The following is a 12,554-nucleotide window of genomic DNA, read 5'->3' on the forward strand; positions in this document are numbered from 1 at the left end:
AAGATTGAGCCTCTTCCCGTAAAGATAGTCCTCGATTTGCATCTCCAATAACTAGGGGTGTAAATTCAAACCGGAAAACCAGACCATACCGGTTTTACCGGTTTTGAACTGGTCCGGTTCGGAACCGGTTCTTAAAATGTAAAAACCGGCCGGTTCCGGTCCGGTTTCGATTTTAGGATTTTTCGGACCGGATCGGACCGGTTGATAAAAAATACATATATAAAATAATATTTGTATTATTGTATATATAAGTTTTATACAAAATATTATATATATATATATTAATATATATAAGTTTTATATATTATGTATAATTATAAATTTTTATGTGAAATTTTTATATATAATATATATAATTATATATTCATATATGAAATAATTTCTTATTATAATTTATAAATTATTACATAAAATGTTAATACTAAATCACTAAAAATTTATAACTAATACTAATAGTCTAATATAGACTAATGACTATAGTTATACTTATAATTAATACTACAAGGTTTTACTAAAAGTTTATAACTAATACTAATATTAAATATATAGTTTATAACTAATACTAATATATAACTTATAACTATACCAATAGTTTAATATTAATACTATTATATAGTCTAATATATTAATAAAAGCATAAAACATATTTTTTTAAATCAATTTTTTTATAAACAAATTTTTAATGACAAATTGTGAAACTTACATTTAAAAAAAACTGAAAAACCGGACCGGACCAGACTGGACCGGTAAAACCGGAAGTACCGGTTTAGGAGAGTAACCGGTGCGTAATCGGTTTTGAAAAATATAAAACCGGTACATACTGGTTCGATCCTAGATTTTGTCCAAAATCGGACCGGTTACACCCCTACCAGTAACCAAAATCCGTGACCATCAAACTTCTCGATCCCAGCCTTCACTTCGTCTCCTGCCATCGTTCTCCCTTGGACCCCAACCTTAGAGCTCTAATACCAATTTTTTAGGAAGTCAACACTCCAGGTTCACACCAACGCTGCTACAGACAAGTAACAGGCAATTGAGAAAATAAACAATCACACAATCACATGACATAAAATATTACGTGTGTTGATGTTGTGGTTCGCAACTCAAGCACTTCCTCGATAGCCAAGCTCACGCCACCTGCAACTAAGAGGAAGGAAGGGCTTCGATGACGTCCGGGGTCACTTCAATGCCAAAGTCAGTGAACAATCCTCTAGTGATGAGAATAACTCAGAAGATTAGAAAGAATAGTAAAAGGATTCAAGAGAGAGACCTTCCTTAGAAGGGATGGTTGCTATTTATACCTGATTTGGACTTCACTGCCAAGTGTGATCGTGGCGTGCCAGGTCGTACTTAAGTCAGACCTGCTACCACTCATTCCCTATTGCAACAGTGTGTCAGTCTGTGGCTTAGGCGGCCAAGGGAGATCGTCGTGTGTCAGGTCGTGCTAGGTCAGACATGTCGCCCACCTTTCTGCTAGGGTTAGGTGTCAGGTCGTGGTTGAGCCGTCCTACGTACCCAGGGTACGCAGTTGCGTGTCGGGCCTTCTTACACATACATTGAATGTGACGTGCCTTGAGTCTGACGAGACCACGATCGGGCACGTCCAGCTGTCCGCATGCTGTAGGGCATCCTGCTCGGCGCTATATGGTAGGGCTTGGTAGATTGCCGAGTCTCGAGACGATCTCCTTGACATATCCAAACTCAGTGCCAAAAGTCTTTCCCAGGTTGCTTTTAGCCCCCGGCAGGATTTCGTCTTTGGGCCTAATGTTGCGTAACTTGACCTCCTCGGGCCTGGGCCCTTCTGGGATGGGCCCCTTCCTCACAACGTGGTTCGACAACGTGCCTATGTCCATATAGCTGCAAAAGATTTTATTCAGAGAAAAATAAGAACACTGTGGAGCAATATAATGTCTCTCCCTCCCTTTTTCTCTTTCTCACACACAATGGCTGCCTCTCTATTTTCTCTTTGTTTATGTCGTTCAACACACCTCAAGAAGTCACTTAAAAACATATATAATATCATATATATATATATAGTCATGCGGTGGAAGCCCTAGAAAAATATATTTTTGGTTATTTGCTTGAGTGTAGTGTCGAGTGCGTTTTGAGTGAATTTTTTGTCTAATGCTCGCTCAAGCGGCTTGTCGAGCGAGACTCGAGCGAACTCTCTACCTGAGCTTCGCTCGAGTGTCCTATTGTGCGAGTCTCGAGCAAACTCTCTGCCTGAGATTCGCTTTAGCGATCAATCACGTGATTGTCAATAGGGGTGGGCAGCGGGGCCCCGTCCCCGCTACCTCGCCCTGGGCGGGGCGAGCAACCCCGCTCCGCCCATCCGGGGGCGAGGCCCCTCGCCCCGCATCTAGGGCCCCTAGCGTGGGCGGGTGGCAGGGAGGGCCTAACCCCGCCCCGCATTTCCCCCGCTTAGATTTATATATATATATATATTATATACATATATATAAATATAAACATATATTTATATTTTACAAATTGTGTATATATAAATATATATTACAATTTGTTAGACTTGTTCACAAAATATACATTGGCAAATTTAAAAACTACATAGTTTAAAAACTAATACACTACAATTTACACAAAATATGCACTAGCAAATTTAAAAATTACATAGTTTTTAAATTATATTCATATTTAGAAAATTTAAATTTATAATTTGGGTCTAAAAATGTATTTTTAATTACTTTTGCAATTGGAAATAATTTTTAAATCAAATAAAATGTATTATTATTTTTTTAATGTAGAAGGAGGCGGGGCGGATTGGGAATCCGCCCCGCACCCCGCCCACTGGGGCGGGGGACGGGGGTGAAAACCCCACCCCCTGCCCCATGAGGGGCGGGGTGCGAGGAAGGGGTGCCTCCGTCCCGTAGGGGGCGGGTAGCACCTCTAACTGTCAAGCGAACTTTCTGTCTGGTGGTTTCTTAGCTCACAAACCAGGTTCCACAAGCCCAACACCATGAAGGTAGCAATGCAAGAGACGAGTTCTTGAGGGCAATTGTTGACGTAGATGGTGATGACAAACACAATCATGTTGGCGATCACAAACAAAAGGATCAACCAAGGGACTTATTTCATGAAGAGAATTGTTGCGTACATAAAAAGATTACACAAACGTAAACTCATAAACTGATTTGACTTCGTGTGATCTGTTAGATCTACTTTATGATAAAAGTAACTTTATAATCTGACGTAGCACATCAAGTCACGTCACTTTGTGAATTTATTTTTATATAATATTTTTGTAACTTGCCTGATTTTCTTTTTTAAGAGTGAGCATGGGCATGCTGCAGATGATGTTGGCACTAGTGGGTATATTACGCTGTTGCTGCCTGGAGTTCTTTGAATTAAATATTAACTACCTGAAATTGATGAAGTTGGTTGTGACACAAAAAATTAATGCAGAGATGGACATACTAAAAACTTAAAAAGGAAATTAAACATCAGGTGTTTAGAGCCTTGGTTCCCGCCCAATTTCCATTTTGCTTCGACTCTTCTGACTCGGAACATAGGTGGCTCTACAGCCACCTTCCCCAGCTTCCCGCTCGGAACCAATGTTTTGAATACCGTACCGGACAGCGTACCGGTCAAGGCACTGGAACGAAATATTTCGGTACCGGTACCGTTTCGGGATAGCGTTTCGGGATAACGTTTCGGGATAGTCGATCTATAAATAAATTATATATATAAATATATATAAAAATTATATTCTAAAATAATAGTCTATATATAAATAAATTATATACAAATACATATATATATAAATTATAAATAGTCTAGTCTGAATTGAGGGTTAAAAAATAAGTTTGTAGTTTGAAAAAATGAAAAAAAAAAAAAAAAAAAACACAGGCCGAAATATCGGCCGGTACCGGCCGAAATATAGGCCGGTACAGGCCGAAATTGAGGCCGGTATGACCGGTACCGGCCGGTACGGCCGGTATTTTGGCCGGTACGGAACAGGTATAGTACCGGTACCGGCCGGACGGCCGAAACGAAAATTTTCGGCCGTACCGACCGGTACGGTACGAAATTTAAATCTTTGCTCGGAACTATTATTAGTATAATTGTTCTTTTTTTTTTTTTACTTCTTTTTTAGATGTATTTTTTACTATTTAAAAAAAAAAATCACAACATCATTTAAAAATATTTATTTAATTACTAAATAAAAAAAATGCAGCGGGAGCTGGGGAAAGGTGAGAGTATCTTATTCGCAAAAATTGGAGTCTCTTTACGCATGGCTATAAAAAATATTAAAGACAGGTGTGACGATCAACTGATACTATTATGGCAACGTCAATACGAAGGTGTCAGAGTTTAGTTTTCTATTTGTGATAGGTGTTTATAACTTTGCCGTGACTATCTGACAACAATCCCACGTGCCACGTGGGTACCACGTTATAGCCCACGTACTCTGTCCTTTGTGTTAACGCGGCTAAGCTGCCTTTTTGAGTTGTCATATGCTCTATTCAACGCCGGCCGAACATTCTTTCGCCGCCCAAATAAGCAGCCACTGATCTCACGCGAATAATCAAGTAATAACATATGGGTACGGATAGAGTTACTAATCTATTATTATTCATCTATTATTCAAGATTATTTCAATTTTTTTATTTTTTAAGTATTGTTTTAATATCTTTAATCATTAAAAAAAATATAATTTTATTAATACTCACTTCCTTAATCATTAAATAAAATAAAAAAATAAAAAAAATAAAATACAAAATAATAATAAATGATTAATAGTAATGTAGTAACCTTATCATTATTCATAACATATCTACAATTTTAATAATTAAGTATTAGTTTGAATAGTGAAAAATATTATATTATTATTATTTTTTATTTGTTTGTTATTATTACTTAATATTATATATATATTTTTTATTATTCATAAAATATGTGAGATCATCTCACTATTTAAACGCAATCTAATTCAAATAATAATGAGTAGAGTACGAGTAAAACAACTCATATTTATTAATTAATTAATCATTTCATTATGGGCAAAATGGAGATTGTAGGTATTCAACAAAATAATCGAAATAAATAAGTTTAGATACGGTTGTGATTCTTGTGAATAATTAAGGGGAAAAAAAAAATTAAAAAAAAAAGCAGCCAAAGGTATTTGTTGTTGAGCTGTACAGCGGAGAGCCGCCTATCTGGATGCTTATATAAAACGGTAGCAAAATATAACAATCTTTCACAAAACGCGTGGGCCTATGATTTATCATTCCACGCCGAGTTTACGGAAAGTTCTTCAAATTTGACTTCAAACTTCAAACTTCAAACGAAAGAACCGCCAACGACAGTCGTTGCCGCTTCTCCTCGCTGTCCCCGCCTATAAACCAAATCCCAATCCGAAGGTCCAGCCTCCTCTCTGAATTGAACTCTCTCTCTCTCTCTCTCTCTCTCTCTCGCTTTCTCTCTTATAGCACCTGTAAAGGACTTCAGCAAGGGTTTCAGAAATGGATTCTACGGATCCGAAGCAAGGCGGTGGATTTTTCGCTTCCATCGCTACCAGTTTGACGAATTTCGGTAGCGCCATGACCAAATCAGTCAACGGGTATAGCCATCGCTCTGTTTTGATCTTCCGCTATTATTTTTCTTTTCTTTTGAATTCTTATATCCTGACCTAGGTACAGAAATCGATTTTTTTTTCCTCTTTCATTTCTCGGATGATTCTGGGATAAATTATTACCGTTAATTATTCATTTCCCTTTTTATTAAATTTCTACGATCCCGATATTGGATAAAGCTTAACTCCATTATATACTTATTTTCGTTGTTGATCTTAATGGTTTCCTTCAATTATGTGCTAGTCCTTTCATATTCGTTGCCATGATGATAACTATACTGCTAGAGTTTAAGGTTAGAGCCTCCCAAGGAGGCAGTATTTCTTACTAGTTTGAAAATCTCTTTGATCTTTGTGTTTCTGTGCCACACGTCTTCCATCTCAAAACTGAAGCTGAAATGGTTGTCTTGTATAATTTCTTAGATTTATTGATGGTCTCGGTTACAGTGGTTGTGGCGTTGTTTGGGTTGTTGATTACTTGTATAATTTTATATCATATGCGGGAATGTCTGTTTATTTTGGAATCACACACTTTGTGTAGCTTGTTTCCTGTTGTATTCTATCATGTAACGCCCAATCTTTCTCACCTGTGCATATTCTGCAATTCGAGTTTTATAAGTTTCTGCTGATCATGGTGAAAGGATGTATTTTATGGTTTGCCAATCTTGACTGTGCATTCGCCATGTATATTGACTGCACTAGTTCCATGTGTTGAAGAATCCAATTGTTTGACAATCTATTGCCTTTGTATTATACAGGATACTGGGTTATGAAGGGCTGGAAGTTGTTAATCCGGAAGGAGGCACCGAAGATGCTGAAGAAGAAGCAAAAAGAGGTAGATGGAAACATGAGGTACACTACTTGTTTCACTATGTTCTTATCATATTGTATATATTCAATAGCAAATAGAAAAGTCATTACCCAAGTAGATGGGTTCTTTTGCGTGTATCTGGGTTGCTTTCTAGAATTTGATGTCGAGTATGTGTAGCAACACTTAACATCCATATATTAAGTAATTATGCACAAAAGTGAGGCTAGTCAAGATGCATTAAAATTATTGTGTTTTTCATATTGTTTAGGTATATGTGAATATTCATTTCTAACTTCGTTCTTGTTCTTCCAGGATCGCGATGGTCACTGGAAAATGATGCAAAACCATGTAGGCTCTGATGTCACATCATTGGTGACACTTCCCGTACTTATATTTGAGCCAATGTCAATGCTGCAGAAGATGGCAGAGGTTTGTGTTGGTTGCACTTTAACTGCATTGCTGGGAAGCTCTTGTGCTATATTTGATGTTGTTGAGGAAACTTAAATATTATCAAATGTTTTTTACAGCTTATGGAATACTCCTATCTGCTAGATCTGGCAGATGAATGCGAGGATCCCCACATGCGATTGGTGTATGCAAGTAAGCTTTCTTTTTCAGCTGTCTCTGCTAGTGTATGTTTGAATGTCCATGTGTAGTGTGTGATCTGGGACTTATGATTGGCTGTTTGCAGCATCATGGTTTATATCTGTCTACTATGCACTCCAGCGAACTTGGAAGCCATTTAATCCCATCCTTGGGGAGACTTATGAAATGGTTAATCATGGTGGCATTACATTTATAGCAGAACAGGTAAGTTTTTGGATTATCTAGTCATTTTTTTTGTGATGCTGCTTTTATGGAAGTAGTAGGTTTTTTAATCTATTCTTGATGAGTGGATATTAACTGCAAGTTAGAGCCACATTTTCTACTCCACCTAGTTAAATATCATTCTCAAATTATTTTTCCTTTCAGGTTTGTCATCACCCTCCAATGAGTGCTGGACATGCTGAGAATGAACATTTTATTTATGACATAACTTCGAAGGTGAAAACCAAATTTTTAGGGAACTCACTCGATGTCTATCCTCTTGGAAGGTAATCCTATTTTGCTTTGTTTGTCTATATCTCCATGATATTGTTAAAAGGTTCTAAGATCCTATGAAATTTGTTGAATTCATTATTACAAAATTCTTGATGTTGCTACCACAAATTCGTGGTTCCTTATTTTTTTCACTTATTATGCTAATAAGAAAGCTGATGTATAAATGACCCCTCGAGTACTTTGTGTATGAGTAGAGTTATTGTCCTAATTCTCACTTGGCCAGGAACTGAAAACATGTTCCATTTCACTGCCAATTGGAAATGTATGATTATACTTTTTACAATTCGGTTGGTGAATCTGTTCATAGTGGCCACATTTTCTGTTATTCTTATTACATTATGTCTACGGTTTTCTAACTTTTAGTACATGTTTGGATGCAGGACACGAGTGACACTCAAAAGAGATGGTGTAGTTCTGGGCCTGGTGCCGCCTCCAACAAAAGTGAACAATTTAATCTTTGGCAGAACATGGGTTGACTCACCAGGGGAGATGATCTTGACAAATTTTACCACCGGAGACAAAGTTGTGCTGTATTTTCAACCATGTGGCTGGTTTGGGTATTACTATTTCCTTGCAAGTAGTTGTGATTTCTCCTGCTGGCATACATGTCGTGCACATGTTTATTAATTTGGATAGATACTACCATCTTATGTGGGGCATTTTTTGTACAAGCAAGGTGGCAGTTATAGCATGCCACCTTTATATGGTTTTCTATGCTACATACCAGTCTTTTGTCAACATTTTCCTTACTAGAGGCATGAGTTATTTCCTGCGTTTGTCGCTATTGTACGCTTGTCGTCCTCATTCCATTTATCTGTCTTAAGAAAATGCTATATGCACCTGTGAGCAATATTTAGATCCTGTGTATGTGCTTAGAGTCTCTGAAAATCATGCGTGGATATACTTAATACACACAGGATGGATTGAGCGTTATAGAAGATTGGATATATTTGTTATAAATCCTTTGATTGGGAATGCATGTGTGGTTCATCACTCAATGTAGGCTTTCCTTGCTTTTTCATTCTTAATATGACATAGGAAATTGTGCCCGCAGAGCTGGTCGCTACGAAGTGGATGGATATGTATATAATGCTGCTGAGGAACCCAAGATCTTGATGACCGGAAAGTGGAATGAGTCAATGAGTTTTCAACCTTGTGACCTGGAAGGGGAGCCACTTCCTGGCACCGAACTGAAAGAGGTTAGCTCTTCAAATATTGTTTTCTGTTTGTACTATTTTGAACCCTTAGTGGTTGGCTTAAGTGTTAAGAGCCTTGGTCTTAGTGGTATGCTCCCCCAAGGTTTATGGTTTGAACCTTTTGGTGCAAACAATTTATCGGGGCCATCGGATTGGGGGAGTTTTCCCTTGAATTACCTGATGTGCACTTGGGGGAAACTTCTTCCAAAGGGATGCGCACTATCGGGATTAGTCGGGACTTTGTTTCGGACAAGTGCCAATTAAAAAAACATATTTTGACTGGTTTCATTGACATCCTTGTAAATAAATTTAGCAGCATGCTCCCATTAACTTCAGCAAATTCTGTGGTTGTACACACTCTTTCAGTACTACCTTGGTCATCAGGATGGGCTGTGGCTTCAACATGTTTAGAAGTGTTGGTGGCTAAGATGTTCTTGCCACCTATTTGTTGAAGTTGTATATATGCAAGTAATTTGATTTGCGTGCTGCTAAAAGTTCAATGCTTTTAGAGACTTGCTTGTTACAGACACTTACAGGAACACAGACGAATATAGTTTAAAATCATTTTGAAACGAAACAATAGCTTTAAATTAGAATCAGACATAGTTCTCAGTCTGTCTGACATGCAGATCTTGTGGGTCTGAGACTCAGTTGATTGTGATACTTGTTAATTGTATTGGTGTTAGTTGGGTGATATACTTATTAATGCAACCTCCTGTTGATGAGCTTCATTTTGTTGATGCTCAAAAAAGTATAGATTACAAGGAAAAGCAAATAATGTTTTCCACAGGGAGCAGATTGCCCCGTGCTGAAATATCTTCATAGTTGAGAATCAATATATATTTGCTTCCTTGTGGAGAGGATTGTGCTGTTTTCGGGCCCATTTGGATACTTAGAATATCTCAGAATATTTGTAAATAATAGTAAAATGCATTAGGTTAAGATGATTTATTGGGCTTTGGGAAATGGGAGAGAAAAAGTTGAATAAAAATATTAAAAAATTAAAAAATTATTTCAAAATTATTTTTAATATTATTTTTGTTTTGAAATTTGAAATTATTTTTTGTGTTTTGTTTGGGAGTTTGAGAAAGTTCTAATGATTAGATGAAGAAGTAGAAAACTTGAAATTGAAAAGTGTTTTGTTTTTTAGTGATGTTTGGGAAGGAAATATTTGAGAATGTCTAAGAATACTTGTGTTCCCAAACGTACCTGAGTACATCGTGTTTAAGAATAACCCAGCAAGTAATCACTATGTTTTCTTTAGATTTAAAGTCTTTTAGTGGACCTGGAAAGACTTTCTTTGCTTTCATCAGCCAGAGTCTTGGAATCAATTATGAGTCTCATAGTGTAGAATCATCTATGAACTTCATTTTTGCAGAAAATTAATCAATTATGATTATAGGTCATGAAATATTCACTCTTATGACGTATATGCAATTTAAAGGACTGCCTTGGTGGTGAGGTGATGGTTTTTGCAATGCTGCTATAGACCTATGAGATAATTTATATATATATATATACACACACACACACACACACACACACACACACACGTCTCCCTAAATCTTGGCAGTTGTATTTTTTAAGGGTACTTTTCAGCTCTTGTGGTTGAAGGCAAATATTGTGAATAAACCTTATTGGAGTTATTCTATTGCTTCATTGTGCAGGTATGGAGAGTTGCCGATGCCCCAGAAAAAGACAGATTCCAGTATACACATTTTGCACACAAGCTAAACAGCTTTGACACTGCTCCCAAGAAGCTATTGGCATCAGATTCTCGTCTGCGTCCTGATAGATATGCACTTGAGAAGGGTGACCTATCCCAAGCTGGTTTTGAAAAGAGCAAGTCAGATTCTCTCTCTCTCTCTCTCTCTCTCTGTGTTGTGTGTTCGATGCACGCACTCAAAAGCACATGCACCCAAAAAAATCTCATACATCGGCTAAGTAATTTAGGATGAATACTAATGACAATTGTGGACTCTGTCGCCGTTCACTAATCATGGTACCTCTGATATAAGTTCTGCACAATACATGCATGGTGTCAGCATTCTCCATTACATTGGTACTCTGTGGTAAGTGATTGGCGGTCATGCACATTGCCACAGCTACTCTTACCATTAGGGACAGGATGGCAAGAATTGCCATTCCAACTGCACCCTGTAGTGTGAGAAACATGATTTTTTTATTCTCTTTGTCGAAAAATTTATTTTATCCCGGGAAACAATGGGGTCTCCAAGTGACCGGTGTTTACATTTAAAATAAGAGAAGTCTCAATCCATGGGCTGAACTTTGATTGGTAAAAGGATTGTGTATTTGTTCTAGCTGAGTGGGGGAACTGAAGGCTTGTTTGGATACTTGGAGTATCTCAAAATACTGTAAATAGTAGTGAAATGGTTTGAGTTAAGATGTTTTATTAGAATTTGGAAATAATAGAGAAAAAGTTGAATAAAAATATCTTAGAGAAATATTTGTTTGAATATAATTTAGAGAAATATTTTAACCACAGAAATTTCACAAGAGTAAACTCAGAAACTGACGTGACTTAATGTGGTATGTTAGATTATAAAATTACTTTTATTTTAAAGTATATTTTGTATCATATGAATCCATTTCAGTTTGTGTGTTTATTTTTATGGAATTTCTTTGTAACTGTAGCACTTATCTTTTTAATATTATTTTTGTTTTGAAGTTTATAAAAGTAATATTAATTTTTGTGTTTTGTTTAGTTTTAAAGTTTGTAAAAGTTGTATTGGTTTTTGTGTTTACATAATGATTAGGTGATGATTAGATAAAAAAGTTAAAGATTTGAAATTGAAAAGTGTTTTTTGTATTTGAGTAAAATTTAGAAATAAATTTATGTAAAATTATGAGAATTTTGTATCTCATGCTGTTTCTTTTGTTTTTGTTTTTGTTCCAGGCTGGAGGAGAGGCAGAGGAGTGAAAAGAGAAACCGAGAGGCTAATAGCCATCAGTTCACTCCAAGATGGTTTGACTTTACTAATGAAGTCACTCCTACACCTTGGGGTGACTTGGAAGTGTACAGCTACAATGGCAAATATACTGAACACCGGGCTGCTGTCGATGATAGCTCAGATGGAGTCCAAGAGACCGACATTACACCAACAGAGTTCAACCCCTGGCAATACGAAAATTTGGCCTCAGAATGATTGGTGTACATCATATGTATTCTTTTTTTTTTTTAATCTTTTTTTTTCTCTATGGGCTATATATATCACAAGTATTCTTAGGTGTGTTTTAGCAACTGCTAATGTTATCTCCGTACTCCTTAAATTTGATACGCAGTTTTGCTTGTTCAAGCATTAGATTTCCTAAATAGTTCAGTGATCGCTCTGGTCTTTTGCTTGCCATGTTCTGACATTATTTCCAGTATACACGGGATTACTGGGCACGAAACGACACTTTATGGTGGGTCACGTCTTCCTCTCACCACGAAAATAATACCGTAGTCCTTTGTTTATGACGTGTCTCTGGCTCCCCTTTTCACCACCTGAGCACTGGTATATGGTCTCTTTAAATGGGAGGAATCTCAAAATTTGAATGGTTTGCAGTTAAAAATGCTATAATAGATTCGGCAAATAATCAAAATTTTAACTTTTGAGTTGTAGTATATTTGTTTTCATCTCTATATTTGCAGACGTATTGTTCATAGTCTATTTTTATTATTTTATTATAAAATCACTTCCTTCAACTTTCAGATTAATGCCATCACGATTTAAGTATTAATCAGGATTAATTAGGTTGAGAAAAAAAATTACTTGGGAAACAATAATTTAAGGATCAAATTAAATTATTAATTAACATATGATTTGTGTAATTATAAAATATAAAAAAATAAAAT

The 12,554-nt window shown here is 36.5% G+C and overlaps 1 protein-coding gene across 1 annotated transcript; it reads left to right on the forward strand.

Annotated features, from left to right (window-relative positions):
• The first annotated feature begins 5,225 nt into the window (after positions 1–5,225).
• On the forward strand, positions 5,226–12,048 carry LOC121267868 (oxysterol-binding protein-related protein 3A-like). Its single transcript, XM_041171961.1, has 10 exons — positions 5,226–5,578; positions 6,346–6,439; positions 6,711–6,827; positions 6,926–6,998; positions 7,090–7,208; positions 7,371–7,492; positions 7,880–8,056; positions 8,554–8,698; positions 10,363–10,541; positions 11,613–12,048. The coding sequence occupies exons 1-10, from the start codon at positions 5,481–5,483 to the stop codon at positions 11,860–11,862; spliced, it is 1,374 nt and encodes a 457-aa protein (XP_041027895.1). The 5' UTR covers positions 5,226–5,480; the 3' UTR covers positions 11,863–12,048.
• The last annotated feature ends 506 nt before the right edge of the window (positions 12,049–12,554 follow it).

This window comes from Juglans microcarpa x Juglans regia, chromosome 5S (genome assembly GCF_004785595.1).
Source record: "Juglans microcarpa x Juglans regia isolate MS1-56 chromosome 5S, Jm3101_v1.0, whole genome shotgun sequence".
NCBI lineage: Eukaryota > Viridiplantae > Streptophyta > Magnoliopsida > Fagales > Juglandaceae > Juglans > Juglans microcarpa x Juglans regia.